The sequence below is a fragment of the Phyllostomus discolor genome, chromosome 10 (assembly GCF_004126475.2).
Source record: "Phyllostomus discolor isolate MPI-MPIP mPhyDis1 chromosome 10, mPhyDis1.pri.v3, whole genome shotgun sequence".
Taxonomy (NCBI): Eukaryota; Metazoa; Chordata; class Mammalia; order Chiroptera; family Phyllostomidae; genus Phyllostomus; species Phyllostomus discolor.
In genome coordinates, this window is record NC_040912.2 from 44,090,319 (window position 1) to 44,115,958 (window position 25,640).

At 33.8% G+C, this 25,640-nt stretch overlaps 1 protein-coding gene across 1 annotated transcript in view; it reads right to left on the bottom strand.

The window, feature by feature from the left end:
• RSBN1L (round spermatid basic protein 1 like) overlaps positions 1 to 25,640 on the bottom strand; it is a 74,573-nt gene that overhangs the window by 5,805 nt on the left and 43,128 nt on the right. The window contains exons 4-6 of the mRNA XM_028525376.2: positions 15,736 to 15,873; positions 13,963 to 14,105; positions 9,228 to 9,395 (exon numbers count right to left, since the gene is read on the bottom strand). Of these exons, the coding sequence (XP_028381177.1) occupies positions 9,228 to 9,395; positions 13,963 to 14,105; positions 15,736 to 15,873 (449 nt within the window). The remainder of the gene's footprint in view (positions 1 to 9,227; positions 9,396 to 13,962; positions 14,106 to 15,735; positions 15,874 to 25,640) is intronic.

Genomic DNA, 25,640 nt, shown 5'->3' on the forward strand with positions numbered 1-25,640 from the left:
CCCTCCACAGAGGATGAAGGTTGGTAGTAAGTGATCACAGTCAATACTTTCAGTTGACTGGCCTGGATAAATCCCTTCCATTGATCTGCCAACAGCAATCAAGGCTCAACTCCAAGAGGAGCGTGTGCTCAGCCCACATGAAGAGAGCACCCTCAAATACGCAGCTTGGATGATAGGGAAGGCTGTACCACTGGACCTACAGGACACCTACTACATTAGGCCATACTACCAAGACACAATGTCAAAGCAGCTCTACCACTACATAGAAACAAACACAGGGAGGCTAGGCTGCCAAAACAAGGAGACAAAGAAACATGGCCCAAATAAAAGAACAGATCAAAATTCTAGAAAATGAGTTAAACGAAATGGAGATAAACAATCTATCAGATGCAGAGTTCAAAACACTGGTTATAAGGATGATCGAAGAAGTTAGTGAAGACCTCAGCAACATAAAAAAATCCAGTCAGAAAAGGAGGATTCATTAATTGAAATAAATAACAATTTACAGGGAAACAACCATATAGCTGGCAATCGTTCAATGATTTAGAACAAAAGGAAGCAAAAAGAAAAAAAAAATCAGAACAAGAAGAAAGAATCCCAAAAAACCCTCCCCAAACCAAGGACAGTTAAGAAGCCTCTGTGGCAACTACAAGCATTCCAACATTTGAATCATAGGGATGCCAAAAGAAGAGAAAGAGCAAGAAATTGGAAATCTATTTGAAAAAAATAATAAATGAAAACTTCCCTAATTTGGTTAAGGAAATAGACATGCAAGTCCAGGAAGCACATAGAGTCCCAGCCAAGTTAGACCCAAAGAGGATCACACCAAGACACATCATAATTAAAATGCCAAAGGTTAAAGATAAAAAGATAATCTTACAAGGAGCAAGAGAAAAGCAGAGAGTTACCTACAAAGGAGTTCCCATAAGACTATCAGCTGATTTCTCAAAAGACACTTTGCAGGCCAGAAGATGCTGACAAGAAATAAAGTGATGAAAAGCAAAGACCTAAAACCAAGATTACTCTAATATCATTTAAAATGGAAGGGCAGGTAAAGTGCTTCCCAGAGAAGGTAAAGCTAAAAGAACTCATCATCACCAAGCCATTATTACGTGAAATATTTAAGGGACTTATTTAAGAAAGAGAAGATCAAAACTATGAACATTAAAATGACAACAAACTCCCAACTATCAACAGCTGAATCTAAAGAATAAAAACAAAAGCCAACTGAGGAAACAACCAGAACAGGAACAGAATCATAGGTATGGGGATCACTGAAAGGGTTATCAGCTAGGAGGAGGGAAGCGGGAGAGAGGGGGAAATGGTGCAGGGATCAAGAAGCATAATTGGTAGGAACAAAACAGCCAGGCAGATGTTAAGAATAGTATAAGAAAGAGAGTAACCAAAGAACTTACATGCACAACCCACAGACATGAACTAAGGGTGGGGGATGCTGGAGGAAAGGGGGTTACCGGGTGGAGAGGGGCAAAGGGAAAAAAACTGGGACTGTAACAGCATAATCAATAAAAGATACTGGTACTTAAAAAAAACTAGCTAAGTTGTAAAGAGAGACAATCAAATCCAATGTTACAGTTGGAGATTAGTAACTAGAGAAAAATCAGTAGAATACATAAAATTTGCACCACACTACCAACAATACTGACTTAGTTGGCATTAATAGAGCACTATACCCCTAAGCATAATATATATTCTTTTACGTGCACACAGATTATCCATCAAGATAGACCATGAAACAAACCACAGGAAATCAAAGAGAAATACAGAGTATGTTCCCTGGCCACAGGGAATTAAACTGGAAAGAAAAACACTCCGAAAAATCTGGAAATAAATTGTGAAATAATGAAAAGTATGCAAAAGTCTTCTCAATAATCCATGATTTTTAAAAAAGACACCAAACAGAAAATCAGAAAAATTCTGAGCTGTATAATGAAAACACAATTATCAACATTTGTAGGATATAGCTAAAGTATAGTGCTTAGAAATTTAGTTTTACATATTTATATTGAAAAGAGTAAGCTCAAATCAATAACCTCAGCTTCTAACTTAAGCTAGAAAGAGAAGAGCAAGTTCTTTCCTTAAAAGAAATAAAGAGCCCTTCCTGGTATGACTTTGTGGACTGAGTGCTAGCCTATGAACCAAAAGGTCACCAGTTCAATTCCCAGTCAGGGCACATACCTGGGTTGCAGCCAGGGCCCCACTTGGGGGTGAGTGAGAGGCAACCTATTGATGTATTTCCCGCACATTGATATTTCCCTCCCTCTCTCCCTTGCTTCTCCTCTCCCTAAAAATAAATAAATAAAATCTAAAAAAAAAAAAAAAAAGAAAGAAAGAACAGAAATAATGAAACAGAAAAATCAATGAAATAAATGGCTGATTCACTGGAAAGATCAATAAAGTTAATGAATTCTGGCAACACATTAATATAAAGATCATTAACAATATTAGTATGTTGAATCCAGCACTAACTAGTATATTATTATCAATATTATCAGACATATGTGTGTATATACATAATATACATCCCATATATAATTATGTTTAAAATTTGGTACATATCAGATAAACATACATACTTCTCTTGGTTATTCCATACTCTCATATATGTATATAATGAATCACATACAGATAGGAGATGTATGATAATACAGAATAACCAAGAGAGGTTTTTAATCCAAGGAACAGAAATGGAATTAATGGAATTACAGGGTCTTAGAGTAAGGATATGTTTAAATTTTGTAAGAAACTGCCAAACTTTTTTTATGGTTTCCATATGAAAGTTGTAATTAACTCATAACTAGTTTTTGTTATGGTCTTATTAAAAATTATTATTATTATTAGCAATTTTAGTGAGTATATGGGCCTATCTCATTGTGCTTTAATTTGCATTTCTCTTATGGTACAACTGAAGAACTTTTAATGTCAACATTTGTGGAATATAGCTAAAGCAGTGCTTAGAAATTTAGTTTGAAATACTTATATTAGAAATGAAGAGAGGTCTCAATAATCTAAACTTATAACAAGCTAGAAAGAGAAAAGCAAGTTCTTTCCTTAAATAAAAAGAGCATTTGTGTACCTTTTGTAAAATGCCTGTTCATATATTGCCCAATTTTAATTGGATTGTTTGTTTTCTTATTCTTGAATGTAAGAGTTCTTTATATATTTGGATATAAGTCATTTATACACACACCTCAAATATTCTCTCCCAGTCTGTAGCCTACCTTTTCAATTTAATGACGTCATTTTCTCTTATGGTTCATAAAATTTTTGACTAATACAAAATTTCCTGCAACATTTTCTTCTAACAAACTTTATCATTTTAATGTTACATTTCATTCTATAATCCATTTTAAAGCTTTTTGTATGGTGTAAGATAAGGATCAAGGTTCATTCTTTTTTATTTTTGTTTTTATGCATGGGTACCTTGTTGTTCCAGCACCATTTCTTGAAAAGACTCCTCTCCCCACTAAATCATCTTAGGCCCTTCACTAAAAATCAATGAACACTGGACACTCTTCTGTTCCATTAATCTGAAAGTTTATACCAATACCACCCTCTGTTATTACTGTAGCTTCAAAGTAAGCTTTAAAATGACAGTGGTAGCATAAATCTTCTAACGTTGTTCTTCCCCCACCCCTCAAGATTGTTTTGCCTATAGTAGGTTCTTTGTATTTCTATAAGAAAAGCTTGTGGATTTTGACTGAGTTGATCATTTGAGAAGGAACTGAGATAACAATATTGAGTCTTCCAATCCATAAACAAGGTCTGCATGTATGTAAGTTCTTAATTTTTCTCTTTAGTTTTTTATAGTTTTTAGCACCTATTATATATTTTTAAAATTTATCTCTTTAAGTATTCTATGGTTCTATGCTATTATAAGACCATGTAAGTGGCAATTTTCATGAATACTGCTAATATACAGAAATATAATTGATTTTCAATATTGTCTTATCATGAGACTTTCACAAGTTTGCTTATTAATTCTAGTACTTCTTTTGTAGACTTTTAATTTTCTTTGTACACACTCATTTTGCCTTACTCTATCCAAGACTCTAATTCCATTTCTGAGTATTTATGGAAGTGAAATGAAATCTTATATGTATAAAAAGGCTTGTAAGTGAATGTCTGTAACAGCTTTATTCATAAAACTGGAAAGAATTCAAATGTCTACCATCAAGTGAATGAATAAATCAGTTGTGATATAGCCATTCAATGACATACCACTCAGCTATAAGAAGGAATGAACTACTAATATATGTAACACCGTAGATGAATCTCAAAAACATTATGCTTAGTGAAAGAAGTCAGGCAACATGTATGATTCTATTTACATAAGATCCTAGACTAGACGATACTAACCTATGAAGACCAAAAAGAAAAACAGATGAAAAGATGTCTGGAGCTGGGGTAACAATGGGGGAGATTAACTGCCAAAGGGTATGAAGGACACAAAACATTCTATTACCCTATCTGAAGTAGTGGTACTATGGCTGTATACATTTGTCAAAACATATCAAACTATATAATATTTATAATGAGTATGTGTGTATGTGATTGAATATAAATTATACTTCAATGGTTGCTTTTTCAAAAAATGATTTCAAAGAAGCCACCTTGAATATATAAACCTACAGAGTGGGGCAAAAGTAACTTTTCAGTTGTGAGTACGTGAAACAGGTTATTCTTCTATTACTATTTATTAATTATTGTATTTTTCTACATGAACAACTGTAGACCTACTTTTGCCGTACCCTGTATATGAATCTTCATAATACCTAAAAAGCGATATAATTTGATCAATACTTCATAAGCCTTACCTAACTGAAGATTTCTATAAAGTCTAAATCAATTCTAGTCTTTATTTCAAATTGGTGTTAAACCTGGATCTAAGATAAAGTCAAGAACCTAATATTCTAATACCTAATGTCTTCTTGAGACAAAGAATAGAATTCAAAACACTAAGAAAGAAAGGAAGCACCAACTTCCTCAGTATAGCTTAATTTAACACCAAGGAATTTATTATTATAAAGGGATCATAAACCATGTTTGCATCAGAGCCATGAAGCCCTCTTACAGCACCAACAAAATTATATTCTCGTCGCCTTTAGTATTAAGAGATGAAAGCAGCACTGGTCTAGGAAGCAAATTGTATTTTACAATAGTGGGAAAACTCATAACTAGCAGTATCTCATCCCAAAATCTGTCTCAAGTATATTCTTAAATTTCGCCACCTAACTTCTTAGTATATTAGTTTGGCAACAGTCCCTATCCTATGAAGTTACTAGCCACCAAAGTGTTTTTTTTTTTTTTAATTAATAGATATTTATTGGGAACTGTGATGGTCCCATGAAGGACAGGACACAATCTCTAAACTCAAAATACATATAAAGTGGAGGAGTGAGTATATACCAACAATAATTTAAAGAAGCTTAAAAGATTTTAACAAAGTGCTAAAGCCATGAAGCAGGGATATTTATCTCTGAAAAAAAGTGTAAATATGTAGCTAACTTAGCTGAACACTCTAAATTAGATTTCACCCTAAGTAATTCCTGATGACCTCTTAAATACTTTATATCAAACATTCAAGAGAAATCTAATTAATTTGAAATAGGAGTTTATAATGATTTCCAGAGTTAAATTTAGTGTTTTAAACCAGATTATAGTTTAAATTAGAACACAGCAACTATAAACCAGAACACAGAAACTGTATGAGCATAACAACAGATTTTTTTAAAAGATTTTATTTATTTATTTTTAGAGAGGGAAGGGAGGGAGATAGAGAGATAGAGACAGAGACAAACATCAATGTGTGGTTGCTGGGGGTTCTGGCCTGCAACCCAGGCATGTACCCTGGCTGGGAATTGAACCTGGGACACTTTGGTTCCCAGCCCATGCTCAATCCACTGAGCTACGCCAGCCGGGGAACAACAGATATTTAAAATTACCATATAAGTTAAACAAAATTCAATTATAAATTATTACTGAATTATAAACTATTAATATTATTTTCCTGAGGGTCTTTTAGGATTACTTCAGTACTAGCTACTCTGTATACCTGAAAGTGATAAAGTTTCATTTATGTTAAGAAAGGTCAGCTGACTTCCAGCCAAGATGGAGGCGTAAGCAGATACACCTTGCCTCCTCTTGCAACCAAAAGGACAACACATTTAAAAATTAAAAAAAAAAAAAGAAAAGCACAAAACTGCCAGAAACTCAAACTATATGGAAGTCCAACAACCAAGGAGTTAAAGAAACATTCATCCAATCGGTAGGAGGGGCAGAGATGGATAACCAAGGTGGACAGGATGCAGCAAGGAGGTGGCTGGAGGACCAGGATGGACCTACATTCGCATACAGATAAACCAGGAGGAATAACTGGGGAGCAAGGTAGACCACACAACCCAGGGTTCCAACATGGGGAAAAGAAAGCTTCAAAAACACCTGGCTGTAAAAATCTGTGGGTGTCGAGGTGGCGGGAGAAACTCCCAGCCTCACAGGACAATTCATTGGAGAGACCGAACAGTACGAAGAACATATACAAACCCACCCACCTGGAAATCAACACCAGAATTTGCTTGTGGGTAGCAAGTGAAGTGACTGAAAGCCTGTGGAGAACCAAACAAGCAGTATTGTTCCCTTTCTGAACCCCTTCCCCACATACAGTACCACAATGTGGATTGCAGCAATGTGTATTGCCCTGAACTGGTAAATAACAAAGGCTCTACCCCTTACAATGTAACAGACTCATGGAGATAAGGAAATGTGGCCCAAGTGAAAGAACAGATCAAAACTCCAAAAATAGAACTAAGCAATGAAGAAGGGCTAACCTATCAGATGCAGAGTTCAAAACACTGGTAATCAGGATGCTCAAAGAAATGGTTGAGTAAGGCTGCAAAACAGAGGAAAAAGTGAAGGCCATGAAAAGTGAAATAAAGGAAAATGTACAGGGAACCATGAAGGGAAGGAAACTGGGACTCAAATGAATGGTTTTGAGCAAAAAGGAAGAAATAAACACTCAATCAGAACAGAATGAAGAAAGAATAATTCAAAAAATGAGGAGACACTTAGGAACCTCCAGGATACCTTTAAATGTTCCAACATCCAATCATAGCGATGCCAGAAGAAGAGGAAGAGCAAGAAATTGAAAACTTATGTGAAAAAACTAATGAAGAACTTCCCCAATCTGGCAAAGGAAATAGACTTCCAGGAAGTCCAGGAAGCTCATAGAATCCCAGAGAAGTTGGGCCCAAGGAAGCACACAAGGCACATCATAATTACATTACCCAAGATGAAAGATAAGGAGAGAATCTTAAAAGCTGCAAGAGAAAATGAGACAGCTGCCTGCAAAGGAGTTCCCATAAGGCTATCAACTGATCTCTCACAAGAAACCTTGCAGACAAGAAGGGGCTGGAAAGAAGTATTCAAAGTCATGAAAGGTGAGGACCTACATCCAAGATGACTCTATTCAGCAAAGCTATCATTTAGAATGGAAGGGCAGATAAAGTGCTTCTCAGATAAAGTCAAGTTAAAGGAGCTCGCTATCACCAAGTCCTTATTATATGAAATGTTAAAAGGACTTACATAAGAAAAAGAAGATGATCAAAAATATGAACAGTAAAATGAGAACTCACAACTATCAACAACCAAATCTAAAAAACAAAAACAAACTACACAAACAACTAGAACAGGAACAGATTCATAGAAATAGAGATCACATGGAGGGTTATCAGCATGAAAGGGGAAGTTGGAGAATGGGGGAAAAGGTACAGGGACTAAGAAGCATAAATGGTAGACACAAAATAGACAGGGGGAGTTTAAGAATAGTATTGGAAATGGAGAAGCCAAAATAATTTATATGTATGACCCACGGCCATGAACTAAGGTGGGACAATAGTGGTGGAAAGGGGGATACAGGGCAGAGGGGAATAAAGGGGAGAAAAAATGGGACAACTGTAATAGCATAAATGATAAAATATACATAAAAAAAGAAAGGAGGTCAGTTTACACTGGCTTCCTGGTATACTATTAATTTATAAAATATTATACATTTTTATAATATTATAAATTAACAAAAAGTCAATTCTGTATTAGTAGCCCTTGAAAATAAAAGTTCCTCATGTATAAAACACAGATTACATATTTTTAAAAGATTTATTTATTTTCAGAGAGAGGGGAAGGGAAGGAGAAAGAGAGGGAGAGAAATATCAATGTGTGGTTGCTTCTTGCGAACCCCCTCCTTCTAGGGACCTGGCCTGCAACATAGGCATGTGCCCTGTCTAGGAATTGAACTAGCAACCCTTTGGTTCACTACCCATGCTCAACTCACAGAGCTACACCAGCCAGGGTAGATTATATTTTTCATTATATCTTAGAAAACTATGCAACAATGTTGACATTTTATATTTTCAGAATTAAAAGTTTTCTTTTATAATTAGAAAATGTTCTTGCATATTTAATGTCTAATTCAACTGCTTTAATAAGTAAAAAAGCACATGCCAATTTAAGTTTCATATCTAAACACTCAGTTTGAAAACAGAAACCTGAGAAAACTTATCTTACAGTATCCATTTATTTATCAATAAACAGAAAAGTTCTCAATTACGGGAGGATACCTTAAGTATATTTCATAGAATTATCCATTTTTTAATTTATGAAATGATTCAAAGTGAAACTTGCAGATGAAGCCAGAAAAAAAATAATATATAAGGTGAACAAATATTTAATACTATAGATACCAAATCTTAGCACAGAACAAGATAGAAGAGTATAAAGAGAAACATGAGTCTGGAGTCAAATCTGAACCGTCTCAGCTCTGTCACTTAACATATAACTATCAAAATGTGTTATTTCACAGTACTGAGCCTCAGTTTCCTTGTGAGATAAATATGGGCCTACAAGTAGTTGAAAATCAAATGAATATTTGTAAACAGGCATATACTAAGTACCAAGTAAATCTTAGTTTTTCTTTTACCTTAGATAAGACAATTGTTTTTCATGTCTAGTCACTTAGAAAATGAAATTATTTCAGCCAAATCCAAAAGAAAAACTAGATTCTAGCAATGAAAATCTTCTTTAGTGCAGACACACAGTTACAATATCCAAATACATGGGAAAATAACCCCCCGCCAGTAAACAGTATTACTGAGAAACTCCCCCAAAATTTAAAGCCAGGAAACCATTTCATTAAAATAGCAGTAATTAATATATACCACTCTCCACAGTGCACAGCCTTCAATACTCCAACAGCAGCTGTAGTCTGTCGTTCAAAACCTTGTCCTATATGATCTGCATGAGCTCTTGTCCTGTCTTCAAAGAGCATCTCACGGGGTTCACTAGTTCGAGGTAGGTATTGCAGGTTTTTTATTTCATTGGTAGTTCTGTTTTAAAAAAAAATTAAACTTACATTTTATATATATTTTCTATAGAGAGAAAGGGAGGTAAAGGGAGAGTCAGGGGTTGGATAGGCTTATGTATTAAGGCTTAATTACCCTCAAACATTTGTATTGAGGTTTAACTGCCATCAAGCATTTAGTAATCACATAATTCAGAGAAGTGAAATTATAAATCATCTGCTCCTAAATCAAGTGTTCTTTTTAAAATGAACAAGAACAAACAAGAGCACATATATAATCCACTCTTTTTCATACACCCTTCATAAGTGGAAGTTTAAAGGCAATATATACTTGGTTAAGAAAAATAAATTACATGTGGTGTAGTTCACCCAGGTCTCCCTGTAGCCAGAATCTTTACCTGAAGTTTGAGTCTAACCTATGGAAGCATGCCCCCATCAGGTCACATGGCTAATACAAGGCACAGATCTTGAACCAACAGGTAAGTTTTAAAAGTTCACTGATTTAATATTTATAGAGTACCTACTATGTCAGTTATGATCCAGGCCCTGGAGCTAGTGAACAAGACAGTAGTGAATTAAGATAAGTTCTCTACTCTTATGGAAGTTTATATTCTAACAAAAGAAAAACAAAACAAAATAGCAAGAAAACATCAGGCATAAGTGCTTCCACAAAACACACATGATTTTATTGGAGGCAAAAAGGAAAACCTTTGCTCCCTCTTCAGAGGACAGTCATCAACCCATTGGCCCTCCCCTCCACTGCACTCACCACCTAGAAAACACACACAGAAGCTGTGGACTACTTAGTCTCACTCATTGCAGAAACTCTCTCAAATTTTGCTGTAGAAGGGGAAAAAGAGTGAGAAGAATTTCTCAGATTGGGAATCATCATCTTATTTATCTTCCTATACAGTTTTTCTTTTCCAAAGGAAAATCCAGATTGCCCCATAATTTTCTCCTCTCATTCCAGTCTATCTCTTAGGGTCTTTTCCTTATTAGTTCTTTGATTTCTCACCTTTACTCTCTACTATTATTGCTCTTTGTACAATCCTGCATTACAGTCTTATTACACACTCACATACACAGATGATGCTACAACATACTTTCTCGATTTTTGTGATTTATGGTCCACAGGTGTCAGAAAGCTAGATGGTGATGTTGCTTCCCATGGAAAGCTAACAAATAAGTTTTCAGGCCCACAAGTTTTGTCCTATTAACACCATATTCTAACGAATTCAGACTTTAGCATAGTGACTAAGGCAGTGTTGTTGTTAGTTTGGTCAGACTGTAATGGGATATGAAATTATTGGATATATGATGGATTTATAATCACTGCTGTGCAGGCAAATTCCTTAAGGAGCTGCTGAACTCCCTTAGATTACATGGAAAAGGGTGTACATATCTGTATCATCCTGGGCAGAGGCTTTCAGATTCTCAAAACAATTCATACATCCAAATTAAGAACCACTGAGAAACACCAATTTTACCATTTACTACCAACTTATATATTATAAAAGTTTCATTCAACCAATAAAAATTTATTAAGCAGTAGGCATTACTTTTAGGTGCTAGAGAAATATCAGTAACAAGAACAAGATAGTCCCTGCCTCATGCACCCTACAGTTGCCCAATGACCATTTTTCCTTTTTAAATTAATAATCACTGTAACCAGTGAAACCATTTTTTGTCATCTAAGAAAAAAGTATAATTTCCCCCAGCACCACCCACTCCATTCCTACCAAATGTTAACCTAGTGTACATTTTTTCCATACTTTTTTCTATGCTCACATAAATATTGGGTTGGCCAACAAATTCATTCGGTCTTTTTCCATACGATGGCTCCAGTAGCACTTAGTTGTTTTTAACTTCATTTGAAATTATTTTATTAAGATTGTATTGTGACAGCTGTCATAACAGTATGCATTAAAAAAAACCTTACCAAAATTGGTGAATTTTTGTATAGACATTTTAATATTGAAGATGGAAGAAAATAAGCAACATTTTTAGCATATTATGCTTTATTATTTCAAGAAAGGTAAAAACCCAACTGAAATGCAAAAAAGGGTTTGTGCAGTATATAGAGAAGATGCTGTCACTGATTGAATGTGTTAAAACTGGTTTGTGAAGTTTCATGCTGGAGATTTTTCACTGGTTGATGCTCCATGGTCAGGTAGACCAGTTGAAGTTGATAGTGATCAAATCAAGCCATTAATTGAGAACAATCAACATTACACCATGCAGAAGATAGCCAACATACTCAAAATATCCAGATCAATAAAGTTACTGGTGAAAATGAGAAATAGGTCTTTTAGCCCTGGCTTGTGTGGCTCGGTGGATTGAGTGCTGGCCTGCCAACCAAATCACTGGTTTGATTCCCAGTCAGGGAACATGCCTGGGTTGCAGGCCAGGCCCCCTCACAGGTCCCACAGTAGGGGACACGTGAGGGGCAACTCACACATTGACATTTCTCTTCCTGTCTTCCTCCCTCCCTTCCCCTCTCTCTAAAAGTAAATAAATAAAATCTTTAGAAAAAAAAAAGAAAAGAAAAATGTGTCTTTTATTGTATAGAACAAAACCATATGGACTTTTTGGCCAACCCAATGTATATTTATACATATGTTTTTCATCTCTTCTAAAAACAGAATCATAGTGGGCATATTATTCTACATTTTACTCTTTTCAAGTGTCATAGATATCCTTCCAGATCAACGAACAGAAATAATTCATTTAAACTATTTCACCATATTCTTTAATAGGAATGTGTCAAAATGTAGTCAGCAATTCCTGTTAATGGGCATTCAGACCACTTTAAATCTTTTTCTCAGCCCTGGCTGGCGTAGCTCAGTGGATTGAGCGCCGGCTAGGAACTAAAGTGTCCCAGGTTCGATTCCCAGCCAGGGTACATTCCTGGGTTGCAGGCCAGAACCCCCAGCAACCGCACATTGATGTTTCTCTCTCTCTCTCTCTCTCTCTCTCTCTCTCTCTCTCTCTCTCTCTCTCTCTCCCTCCCTCCCTCCCCTCTCTAAAAAATAAATAAAATCTTTAAAAAAATAAAAAAAAACTGTTGAATGTCACATATTTAAAAGAAAACAATCTTTTTCTCCCTACAAATAATGCTGCAATCAATATTCTTATTACATTTTCCTTTAGAGCTTTTATGTCTTGGGACAGTTTTCAAAAGTGGGTGTGCTGGATTAAAGAATATATATAGTATGTTAAACTTTATAAGCTACTGCTAAACTCCTTTCACAAAATAATTACAGCGGTTCACCAACATGTGTAAAGAACTTTGTTTTCCTTACCTACCGACCAACCTGTATTATTACTGCCCTATTAATAATTTTTGTTAATGTAATGAATAAAAATAGTATCTCATAAATATTTTAATATACACTTGACTGCCTAAGACATGTTTTTCTGTTGGGTTGTTTATATTTTTCTTGTCAATTTAGGAATGCTCTTTGTATATTAACTTTAGTTTGCCACATGGTACAAATGTTTTAGTCAATCTATCATAGTTTTGAACTTTGTTGTTGATGTGTTTTCTCTCACTAATACTACTGCCATTATATTTCTTTATCTTGTTGAGGAAATGTCTCTCCTAGGCTTAAAAATTTTATTCCAGCCCAGGCTGGTGTGGCTCAGTGGATGAGTGTCAGTCTACAAACCAAAAAGGTCACTGGTTTTATTCCCAGTCAGGGTACATGCCTGGGTTATAGGGCCAAGTCCCAGAGGCAACCAGTCCACATTTCACTCACACACTGATGTTTCTCTCCCTTTCTTTTTTCCTCCCTCCCTTCTCTCTAAAAATAAATAAATAAAATCTTTAAAAATAAAATAAATTTTATTCTATTATTTTTATTTTTTATCTTATGTTTAAATTAAAACTTTTTCCTCATGAGGTATGGCTTTGTTTTCTTTCAGATGGACTGCCAATTTTGTCATATTATTCATTAAATAAATCTTCCCTTTCCCAGTATACTTTGATCTATGTACTCTACCCTTTTATAAATGATCTTTTTAACACTAGGGCCTCTCACTTATCTTCTCTTTCACAATTTTCTTGGCTATTTGCTGGCTTTACTCATTCTTCCTTATAAACTTTAAAATCATTTATCCAGTACTAGAAGTAGTATATGCTGAGTTTCAAAGGACTACCATTTTTATCCAATCTAAAATATACTAGGGTTTTTTACTTGTTTAGATCTTATTTTATATCTTCTATGTTTTAATTTTCTTAATAAGGGTCCTAAATATTTCTTATTAACTTATTTCATAGTTTATAATGTCTGTACTGTGAATGATATTTTTTTCATTCTTACAATTTGTCATTTGCCTAATTTCTCATGTCTTATTAACATTTGACCATGGGATCACCAAAGATAGATATGGTGAATGGGTTTTGGGTGGGCATGAAAAAAAGTATTTGATATATTTTAAAAATCTTATCAGCATATGTAGCCATCTTTTAATTTACATTACAATTATGCCCTAAACTTTAACCTCATTCTTCCTCCAATTTTCAAATAACACACACACACACCCAAATACAAACACCCACTCCCAGCAATACAAATTTGTGTCCAACATACCTTTTCCTTTTGAAAGGTGACTTTGGCATATCAGCCACAGGGATCATTTGTTCTCCTGGGCGTACCCACATGATGGGACCATCATCACTATCTTTTCGACTCTCTAATTTTAGACTAGATAGTGTCCCCCATGGCAGTGTACACTAAAGGCAAATAATTACATAGAAATCAATTATTATCAAAACGTACCTTTAAATATACATTAAAGAATGCTGCCCCTTGACAAATTTTCATTATACTTTTACACTTATACATTTGAAATACATACCTATATTGAATATATTCTTATATATTCACAAATTTTAGACTAGATAGTGTCCCCCATGGCAGTGTACACTAAAGGCAAATAATTACATAGAAATCAATTATTATCAAAACGTACCTTTAAATATACATTAAAGAATGCTGCCCCTTGACAAATTTTCATTATACTTTTACACTTATACATTTGAAATACATACCTATATTGAATATATTCTTATATATTCACAAATTTTCTATCAAAAAATTCTTTTTCAAACACATAAAGAGAATAATTATTTTTGGATGATTCCTTCCCCCAACCCTGTCACAGATATAATTCACTATATTTATCATTTGTTATTCTTCCTCCTACCAAATATGTAATGTTAGTAAGTTGCCAAAGTAAGCGAGTGTTCTCCAGGAGAATCTATAAAAATAAATAGTTAATTAGTTAAAAAATGGTTACCCAATAAATAGATACTTCTTTAATTAGTTATAATCAAAACCCAGTAAAACAAAAAGGAAAACCTAACCAAAGTCAAAATTTATTTGTCTTTAAAAATTTAGTAGCTGCTTGAAGAGTTTGCTAGTCTAAAAAGCAGAGATTAAAATCTTTGGAGAGAAAAATGACAAAGGATCCACGGAATCGTAAGAATAGTATTTTTTAAAATTTTATCCCATATCCCTTTTCAAAAATGGGAGGATTATCAAATTAAATTCTCCAGAATAAATGCATTCATTCACTTAAAATCTGAAACAAATATTTAAATAATGTATTTTTAAAGTACCATTCAAAACAAACACAATAAAATTCAATGATGTCACTAGTTGGGAGAAATAGAAAAGGAACAAAAAGTTTAACAGAATAAAAAAGGAAATAAAAATAAAATGTGGAGTGAAAAAGAAAAGAAAAATATACTCTCACACACACACACACACACACACAGATTACAAAACTGAGTAAAGAGAAGTGAAAAAAGAAGATATATTCACCAGATTAAGTGGCAAACAGTAATGATAAAGTGATCTTGTCACATTCTGACATTTGAATTACTAATTGTATTTTAAATGTCTTATTTATGAAGAAAATGAAGTCCAAAAGGTTTAAATGGCTTGCCCAATCCAGCCAAGTATAGCCAAGAATGAAATACAGATGTACAATCTTCCAGGCCAGTTTTCCGCAATGCCACATGGCCATTCCCTTCTCCTAAGCACTTTAATTTAGTAGACCTCCTTTCTTTACTTCTTAAATCCTCTGGTACTCAGTTTATAGCTAATAGCAGATGAAACCTAATTTCCTAATGTGGCAGCAACAGGGAAGTGTTATTTTCTTGTCCACCACTTAGCTTTTGCATTATGATTAATACCTGAGAAGTCATAAACATACACTACACTAAAATTTAGTTTCTTCCTTTCCTTTCCTCCAATTCAAATAAAATAAAAATGTCTACAATTCTGAAACCATCTCTATCACCTGTAGCATGAAAGTAACACCCACAATTCAGATTGCTTAATATTGCTTTCTCTTACCTTTAAAAATGGTGAATCTTCCAACATGTCAAGGAACTCAGGGAAGTAATCTCCCACTTCTTCGTCAACTGCTCCCACCAAACTGATTTGTCGCATTGGGCCAGCTCTATAAGTACCGTGAGAATATGTTCTTTTTACCTGAAGGATATGGAATTAAAAGTCACAAGTAAGATAATGCTTACTCTCACTGTGTAACACTAAATTATACTGTCCAAAAGTATTAGAACATAATGTGAGGCAAGCAAAACAAAACAAAAAGCTTTTACAAACAGTAAAATAAAGTCATTTAAAAAAAATCTGCACTAAATCAAGCTATTTTACCTTCCCTAGCTATACCTATGCATAGCTTATAAAAACAGTCCAGATAAACAGCATAATTCTAGACAACTGACCATAACTTCTTAAAATACATGAGTTCATTATTTGATCAGTGGTGCTACTGAAATTATATTCAAAAGTTCATATATCTACATTTTTCTAATGGTTCATATCTTTTTATCAGACTTTTCAAAAGTACATACTATGAAAATGTTACATTTAACCACCACCAGTGATTAGTATAACTAAAAGGCCACCGGGAATGATCTTCCCTTCTAAATCTTACTATATTAATTAGGATCCAGTTTACATTTCTAACTCTGATGAAACTACTAGAGATTAAGAAACCAGGAGGCCTAAGGTCCCAAATCTGCCTTTGCTATCTACCAGCAGTGTGACCTTCAGAAATCACTTAAATTCCTTCAGTTTTAGTTTTATTAATTGGAACAATTTACCTTGGATTGCCTAGGAAAATGTCATAATTATATAGTCACCTGCACAGTGCTCGCAAATGGGCATTATTCAAATATCAACTAAAGTAAAACAGTTTATACCTCAAAAATCATTGGTACTTTTGAGTTTTCACAAGTACACTTAAATCCTGCAAAGAGACATATGCCTTTTCATATACTAACACTAGTAAACAAGTCTTTTTAAAGTAAAACAACTTCCTTCCATAAACAAACATTAACCTAAACCCTAATTATTTGTTTTTCTGGATTAGCCTTTATGGACAGTACATTTAGGGAGATGAAGGTGTCTTAATTTCCTGGGTCTATCCTAGTTTTAAAAAATAAAACCCTACTATAACATTATTAAGCTACAGAGACGGGATAAATACAATTAGTGATCAGGAAATCAGAACTAATTCTTAACAAGTTTAACATTCAGATTCTTGGAGTAAAACTTCTGTGTTAAGTAAAAACACATATCATTCAGTAACCCAAAATGAGTCAAGCTTCTTGGGCAGTAATAGTAAAGACAAATAATATGTTTTATGGGGTACCTTTAAGTACTAATTGTCACTTAACCACATGTTGTTACTTTAGGTTAGAATGATCACTTTGTTGATTGAAGATTATTGACCTAGCCATGTCACTTCATTCAGATTACACCTTTATATAAATTTCCAAGTTTACAAATGTTCTTTAAAATTAAAATAGAACACATGTCTAAATTAAGTATACACTAAATATTAAAAACTTTAACAAAAAGTAGGACAAACTTGATTTCCCTCCCCCCTCCTCTATCTTGGGGTTGCCTAGAAAGAGGCTATATCTTTTGATGATTTTTTAAAGTATGGCCCTATTATAAATTCATAAACATTTCAAAAGGATATTTGTGAGAAACTGAATTTCAAAAAGTAAAGTAACACACTCTACTTGGATTATAATCTTAAATACTGTGTTTGAATCTTTATAGTTCTTGTTACCTCATAGCAAAATACATATGTATTATATGTAAAATTTATTTACACACATAATTTGCTATAATAAAAGTACAGATCCCTCTCCTCTTTCACCAAAATTTGCTAAAATGTAAAGTACATTCTATTTGCCCACTATTAAAACCAAGGTAAATTCCACTATAAAGTATAGCCCTTTTTAAAAACCATGTATAGGACCTGGCTGGTGTGGCTCTGTGGATTGAGCACCAGCCTGTGAACCAAAGGGTCGCCAGTTTGATTCCCAGTCAGGGCACGTGCCTGGGGCCCACAAGAGGCAACCACAGATTGTAAAAAAACAAAACAAAACAAAAAAACCCCCACTATGTATACTTAGCTATCATGTTTAAAACGAAATAGCAATTTTCTTCTAAAACATTTATTCTCTAAATATTTAAGATACTATTCTGATAATCTAATAGGAAATCTATGGCCATACTACCCTGAACGTGCTCAATCTCTCTGATCTCATATGGTAAGCAGAGTCTGATTGGTTAGTACTTGATAACCCAATAGGATGAATACAAATATATTTAAATTTAAAACTACATTTTAAAAATTAAATGAAAATCATCAAAATATTAGTTGTGAAACTAATTTGAATTTTAAAATACACTGTAATATAACTTTTAATTATATACCATTTAACACTTTCTAGTTTAATAACCCAGTACTTCAAACATATACTAAATCAATTGGAACCAATTATTTAATATTTTAAACATGGAAAATTGCATATAACAATGTATTCAAATTAAAAAAGTATGTACCTCTTAATGAAATACACATATAGTACTTAAGCTGTTAAAACAACAAATATAGAAGGGGGAAAGGGGCAAGAGGCAACCATAACTATAGCTCCCCTAGGACAACAGTATTATAACATCATAATGGCAAACCTAGACCGAAAATAAATTAATCTGCATATGCTCAGTAAAAAGGCTATCTTCATTAAAATCTTGGTACTTAAAATATATGCTTCCCTTACCTAGAAAAATTACATATCTGGAAAACCTCACAACCTGATGACACTGGACATTAGATTAATTATTAGGCTTGTTTTTACTCACTTCCATAAACATTAACCTAACCATCAGTTTTCTGATGCAGTTAAAAAAGTAACCTGAAAATATAGAAACATGTCACTGTCTTAAAACATATCCTATATGCTTCCTATAAGAGAAATGTAAGCTATACAGTATTCTTCCCAATTTAGGTATAGCACTCTCAAAAGATGACATAATAAAAGATAAGAATAGTATGTATATATTTGCAAAGCTTAATTTAAGTAAATTTATATTTAGTTAGTGGCTTAAGAATGGATGTAAGATTTTTCATCTAAATCTCCCTACAGTCCCTGTACCCCCACAAAAACCTACTACCATCATAACTGCATTTTAACTTTTCCCCTCATATTTTTTTCCTATAAATGTTATAAAAGGAAAGAAAAAAGCAGGAAATAGGATACTTCTTATACCCACTGCCAGTAAGTGTCATTAACAAAGTTTTACAAGTTTTAGTTAATGGGAAGTTATTTATTTAAATTACATTTAAACTAACATCCTATTCATCATTGCTAATATAAAGTAATCTTAAAAAAAAAAGCACCTTATGATTTTGAGGGTGCTTGCTACAAAAAGAAAAAAGTAGACTTACTAACGGGAAATACATTGCCAAATACAAATCTCTAAAGCTTAATACTGCTTTCTCTTATTTTTCTTTCAAAAATTGCTGCAACAAGGGAAGAAGTAAATATGGTAATAAGTAATTTAAAAAACCATGAAGAATGACTCAGTTAAAACCATTTGCTGTTTCCTGAAATGTGTTCCCTGATGTCTCAATCCCTGAAGATAAGAATTCTATAGTCTAGTAAGTGTGGAAAACTCTTCCTGTTTAGGAAGTTCACCAGCATTACACAAACTATTTTGACTTCAAAACCTGTTTTTCTTACAGTTATTTTAGCATACCTAGCCATATCCAAGATATTAAAACTTACAAATACTTTAATAGTGATCTAGAAGTCATTCAATATTCATAACTCCCTTTCTTCCCCTAGAAGATATTATAGTTGCTTCTAGCTAGTATTAGCATCAATCTAAAGAAAATACAAAAATAGCATAATTATTAGAGCCAAAAATTGAAAGAGGTGAGGGCAGTAGAGGCTGTTGGTTCAATTCTTCTGGTTGGTTTTGTGAGGGAAAGTAGAGGAGGAAAATGAGAGAGGACTCTCTTATTTTTTTTTAAGATTTTATGTATTGATTTATAGACAAGAGGGGAAGGGAAGGAGGAAAAGAAACATCAATGTGTGGTTACCTCAAACGCACCCCCAACTGGGGACCTGGCCTGCAACCCGGGCATGTGCCCTGACTGGGAATTGAACCAGGAACCCTTTAGTTAGGCCGGCACTCAATCCACTGATCCATACCAGCCAGGACAGGACTCTCTTACTTTAAAAAACAAGACCAGCTCACTATATTCTTACTGAGGCAATCCAGACATTGAACATAAATGAGCATGCCACACGGGGGAGCCATTCCCCAAAACACTTGGCATATCCTTTCAAATAAAAATAGGTAATAACATTTAATCAACATTTTATTTCAAATATATCCATATAACTTCAACTACAATAACAGTGAAAGTGTTATTCATTTAAAAATTAGTACATAAAGGAAAAACAGTTTTCATCCTGTACCTGCCATAATATTTTATACAGACCAGTTCACAAGCATTCCCTTGACTATTCCTTTGAATAGTCAAAATTAAAGTTTAGTACAAAGGCAGGCAATGGTTCAAAGATGGCATATCAAATCATCTTTACTGGCCTAGCACACTGAATAACCCCAGCATGAATTCAATAAATGTTACTTTTCTCTCTTCACTCTGCAGAGAGGCAAGGCTGACAGGTCACATCAGGCTTTATAATTGTTTCACTACTAAAATATCAGCCATTTAATCATGAATTAACACCTTGACTTAAGTTATTTGATACAAACAACTTAAGACCAGGATAAATATAAAACAAGATTCTGAGTTTGGGGGAATGGGAAATTAAAAAGGAATTGCCTCAGTTTTCATTTTCTCACAAGTCTTTACTAGAGGATTCAGACTCTGTGCTGATCAAATAATGAGAGACAAGATAGAAATTTCATGTATTCCTTAACAGATAAAATCCCCATCTTACTTGCCTTTTTGTTTCCCTACCATCAAAGAAATAGAACAGCAAATGTCTAAATGAGTATCTGAACAAAATAGACAGAAAAAACTAGAATGGATGTGAAAGATTCCAAAATTCTTGGCCAAAAATTCTTCCCAAGTATGTATGCTTGTTTCTGAGCGATGTGACTGTGCCAATCCAATCACTGGTAAGTGACTGTGGGATTGGCCATGTGACTTCCTTTGACCAATGACACATTAGCAAACACAACACAAGCAGACGCTTGAGCACTGGTGCTTGAGCACCTGCAAATACTACCATTTGTAGGAGCCCATGCTAACCTGTTAGATGATGAGATAAATCTGATCATCAACCCATTTGACACTGCACCAACCAGTAGACACATAAGTGAGGTTTCCTAAGACAAACTCATCTGCCAAACACCAGATAAGTGAATGAAGCCATTAAGCCCCACCAGAGCTGGTGAAGACAAGAGGAATGTGAGAAATAACATTAAACCACTAAGCTTTGAGGGCTTTTGTTTACTGCAGCAAATGAACTGATATAGATAGGTTACAAACCTTCAGCAAAAATCATATATGTACATTTCTATTTCCAAATTGATTTTTATTACATAGTTGATTGATATTACACCACTCACCTCAGAGCCACAACATTAGAGAAATGACATGACCTATTAACACAATATGTAATTCCACAAGGTCTTCACAATTTTCAGGTAACCTACAAGGATATAGATAAAGATGGAAAACCAAAGAACAGGATGTCTTGATCCTTGGTCACTATCGTGTGTATGTGTATATATACATATACACACATACACAAAACCCCTCAAACTAACACCTTTCACGGATAAAAGCTCAACAGGTATAAAATGAGTTTTGTTTTTTAAAACTTCATACAGAGTAACAGTAGAGAGATAAACACCATCGCTATAAAGATCATAGAAATTGCTGATAATTTGTCATCTTTTTGTCGCCACAGAATTTAGGGCAATTTATTTTGGTTACTCTGATTTTACTATTTTTTTAAAGATTTTATTTATTTATTTTTAGCGGGGGAAGGGAGGGAGATAGAGAGAGACAGAGAAACATCAATGTGCGGTTGCTGGGGGTCATGTCATGGCCTGCAACCCAGGCATGTACCCTGACTGGGAATCGAACCTGCGACACTTTGGTTCGCAGTCCGCGCTCAATCCACTGAGCTACACCAGCCAGGGCTTACTATTTTTTTATTTAAGAAAAACAAAAAACCCTAGTCTCTTCAGGTTGTAAACCCAGCATAAACTTGTTTTAGGTCCCACAAGACACTGGTAGTCAGTGCCATCAGGTTACACATTCTGGGGAATGTTACTTACATTACTGTGAATGGCTGCAGTGTCAACTATGCCATCACATAAGTACAGTGCCATGCTGGTAGTATTTATTCTTTGGGTCTGATCTAAACATGAACATAAGATTAGGGGAACCTGTCTTAAAATTCACATGAATGGGTTTTTATTAACATTCGAAACTTCACTATTTGCATAAATTACAAGATTAGAATACAAGAAAAAACAAAATACATATTTTAACATTATTATATACATTATTTTATCCATTAAAAAGTGTTAATTAATTACATATATTCATTACCATTATCATGAATTTCTTTCTTTGATATTGCTAAATGTATTTCCAAACTAAGATTAAATAAAAAGAATAATGGTCAGATACATAATATTCTCTTATCTCTTCTCACATGCTTCTAGATCTTTTGGCTACTCCGTTTTGGATTGGTTTTGACTGGATCAAATGTTTTTCAGAATATAAAATGCAGAAAAAGAATTAAGGATAGTTACTAGATTACAAAAGTCGACAATTTAAAACTTTTCTCTACAGGTCTGCTTTCTTCTGCTCCATAAAAAGCATTATCTCAAAACTACAATGGGTTCTATCTATTGAACTTAGTTAATGAGAAGGTATCCTGATCAAACTATAAAGTTTTATTCATGAGCAACCACTGGAACATGAATTTGACTTTATTATCCACAACTTGTCTTTGTTATGATTGATATTAAGTGAAACTACATTCCAATATGAATAGCTCCCTTCCTTCCCCTAGAATACTAATACATATTAGCTCAATTAATATTATCATCACAACCAGTTCTTTTGAACACAAATTCACATGGCAGTATGTAGGCTTATTTCACATCAAAAATATATATTGAGTTGGACAAAAAGTTGGTTTGGTTTTTTTCCATGAGATGGCTCTAGTAGTGCTCAGTAGTCTTTAACTTTATTTGAAACTATTTTGTTAGACTGTATTGTGACAGTTGTCATAACAGTGTGCATTTAAAAAAAATGATCAAAACTGGTGATTTTTTTGAGCAGCTACTTTAATATTGAAGATGGAAGAAGATATACAACATTTTCAGTGTATTATTTAAAGAAAGGTAATGCAACTGAAATGCAGAAAAAGATTTCTGCAGTATATGGAAAAGGTACTGTAACTGAGCAAATGAGTCAAAAGTGGTTTGCGAAGTTTCTTGGTACTACTGACATTTAGGCGAAAGAATTCTTTGCTGCAGGGCTGCCTTATGCATTGGAAGATGTTTAGCAGCACCCCTGGCCTCTACCCACTAGAAGCCAATAGTGAAATATAGCCAACATACTCAAAATATCCAAATCAATAAAGTTATTCGTGAAAATGAAAAATGTGTCTTTTATTTTACAGAAAAAAACTAAACAGACTTTTTGGCTAACCCAGTAGCTTCCCTATGTGATATTACTAACAAATGTGTACGGTAATGCCATAGGTAAAAGGGAGGGGGATACTGGAAAAGAAATGAGATACAAAATACATTTCAATTTCTGAAGATGAGTATTAACGTCACACTCTAATACATGCTCAGAGCTTCCAAGTTCTCAAAAAGAGTGATTAATAAAATGAAGTCCTCAAATACCTAGGAATAAATCTAACAAAAGACATAAAAGATTTGTAGGCTGAAAACCAAAAAATATTAAGAGGAAAAAAATACTATGGGAAATACCATGATCACAGATTGGAAGATTCAATATTGTGAAGACATCAGTTCTACCTAAACTTGTCTATAGATTCAGTGTACCCCAATCAACATCCAAGCAGATTTTTCTGTGGAATCTGACATGCCAACCATAAAGTTTATATGGAAATACAATCAAGGTAATCCTGAATAACAGCAAATGATAAACTTATTCTACTAGATAACAAGAGTATCAGATAAATCTATACCAATTAAGACAAACAGAATAACAAAATTAAAGAGAGCCCAGAAACCCACACATATATGATCAATTGATTTATGGCTAAGAAGGCAATGCAATTTAATGGGAAATAATATCTTTTTCACAAATGATTGTAGCCACTGAATATCTTGTGAAAAATATAAACCTTGATCTTACACCATATGCAAAAATTCCAGAATAACTGTAGATTTAAACATGAAAGGTAAAACAAAACAATAACACCAGGAGAAAACTTAGGAAAATATATTAACTACTTTGGAGTAGGCAAAGATTTTTTAAATACAATTCAAAAAGCACTAATAATACATGGGGGGGGGACTTATAAATTAGATTACATTAAACTTAAGAACTTCTAGTCATCAAAAGAACTCTTAAGAGTGAAAGAAATAAGCCAACAAGTGAAATGAAATATTTGCAATATATATAACTGACACAATTCATATTCATATGTGAAGAACTCCAACAAATCAATTAGAAAAAAAAAGCCCACTGGAAAATGGGCAAAAGAGTAAACCAGTACTTTTACAAAAGAGGATATCCAACTGAACTATCTTTATATTAAAATGCACTTGACTGACATAGTCCTCAGGAAAATGCAAATTAAATGTATAATGACAGGCTATTATATAGTCAACAGAGTGTCTTAAATGAAAGAGACACAGCCAAGTATAACCAAGGATGTGGAACACTGCAGGTAGGAATGTAGATTAGTACATAATGTTGGAAAACTGCAGTAGCTGGCACAGCTGAATATTTGCATACCTTTTGATCCTCAAATTCCAATCTTACATATATACCCAACAGAAAAAAATACATATGCTCACCAAAACACATTTACAAAAATATAATTAGCTGTTACAACTATAACAGCCTCAAACTGGAAAGAACTCAAATACATCCACAGTAAACAAGAATAACTAAACCATGGCATATTCATCCAATGGAATACCGTACATCAATGAGAAAACAAACTGGTGCTATATACAAGATGAATGAATCTCACAAACAATGCTGAAGGAAAGAAGCCACACATGACAATGCACCTATTATTTGATTGTATTACATAAAAGTTCAAAACAGACAAAATTTATCTCTAGTGTTCCAACTCAGGCAAGTGGTAACCTGAGTGTTTGTTTACATATTACAGGTAGTGGGGGTGGGCAGAACAGTGATAAAGAAGGGGTTGGCGAGGGATTTTGGCTACTAATAATATTCTACTTTTAAAAATCATGGACATGTTCGCTGTATAAAGATTAATCAAGCTATACATTTAGAATGTGTGCATTCTGTGAACATATTATAATTAGTAAAAAGGTTATTTTAAAATATCAGTTTTAAAAAGCTTTAAAATGTTTATTTTTAAAAAGTTTAAAATAAAAAATAGAACTACAACATGATCCTGCAATTCTACTTCTGGGATTTATCCAAAGAAAATGAAATCACTATCTCGAAAAGAGATATGCAACCACCATGTTCACTACAGCAGTATTTACAATAGCCAAGACATAGAAATAGGAACAACTCAAGTATCCACTAATGGATGAATGGATAAAGAAAACACACACACACACACACACACACACACACATATAGAAGAATATTATTTAGCCATAAAAAAAACATAAAGAAATCGTGCCATGACAACATGGATGGATCTTGAGAGCATGATGCAAAGTAAAATAAGTCAGAGAAAAGA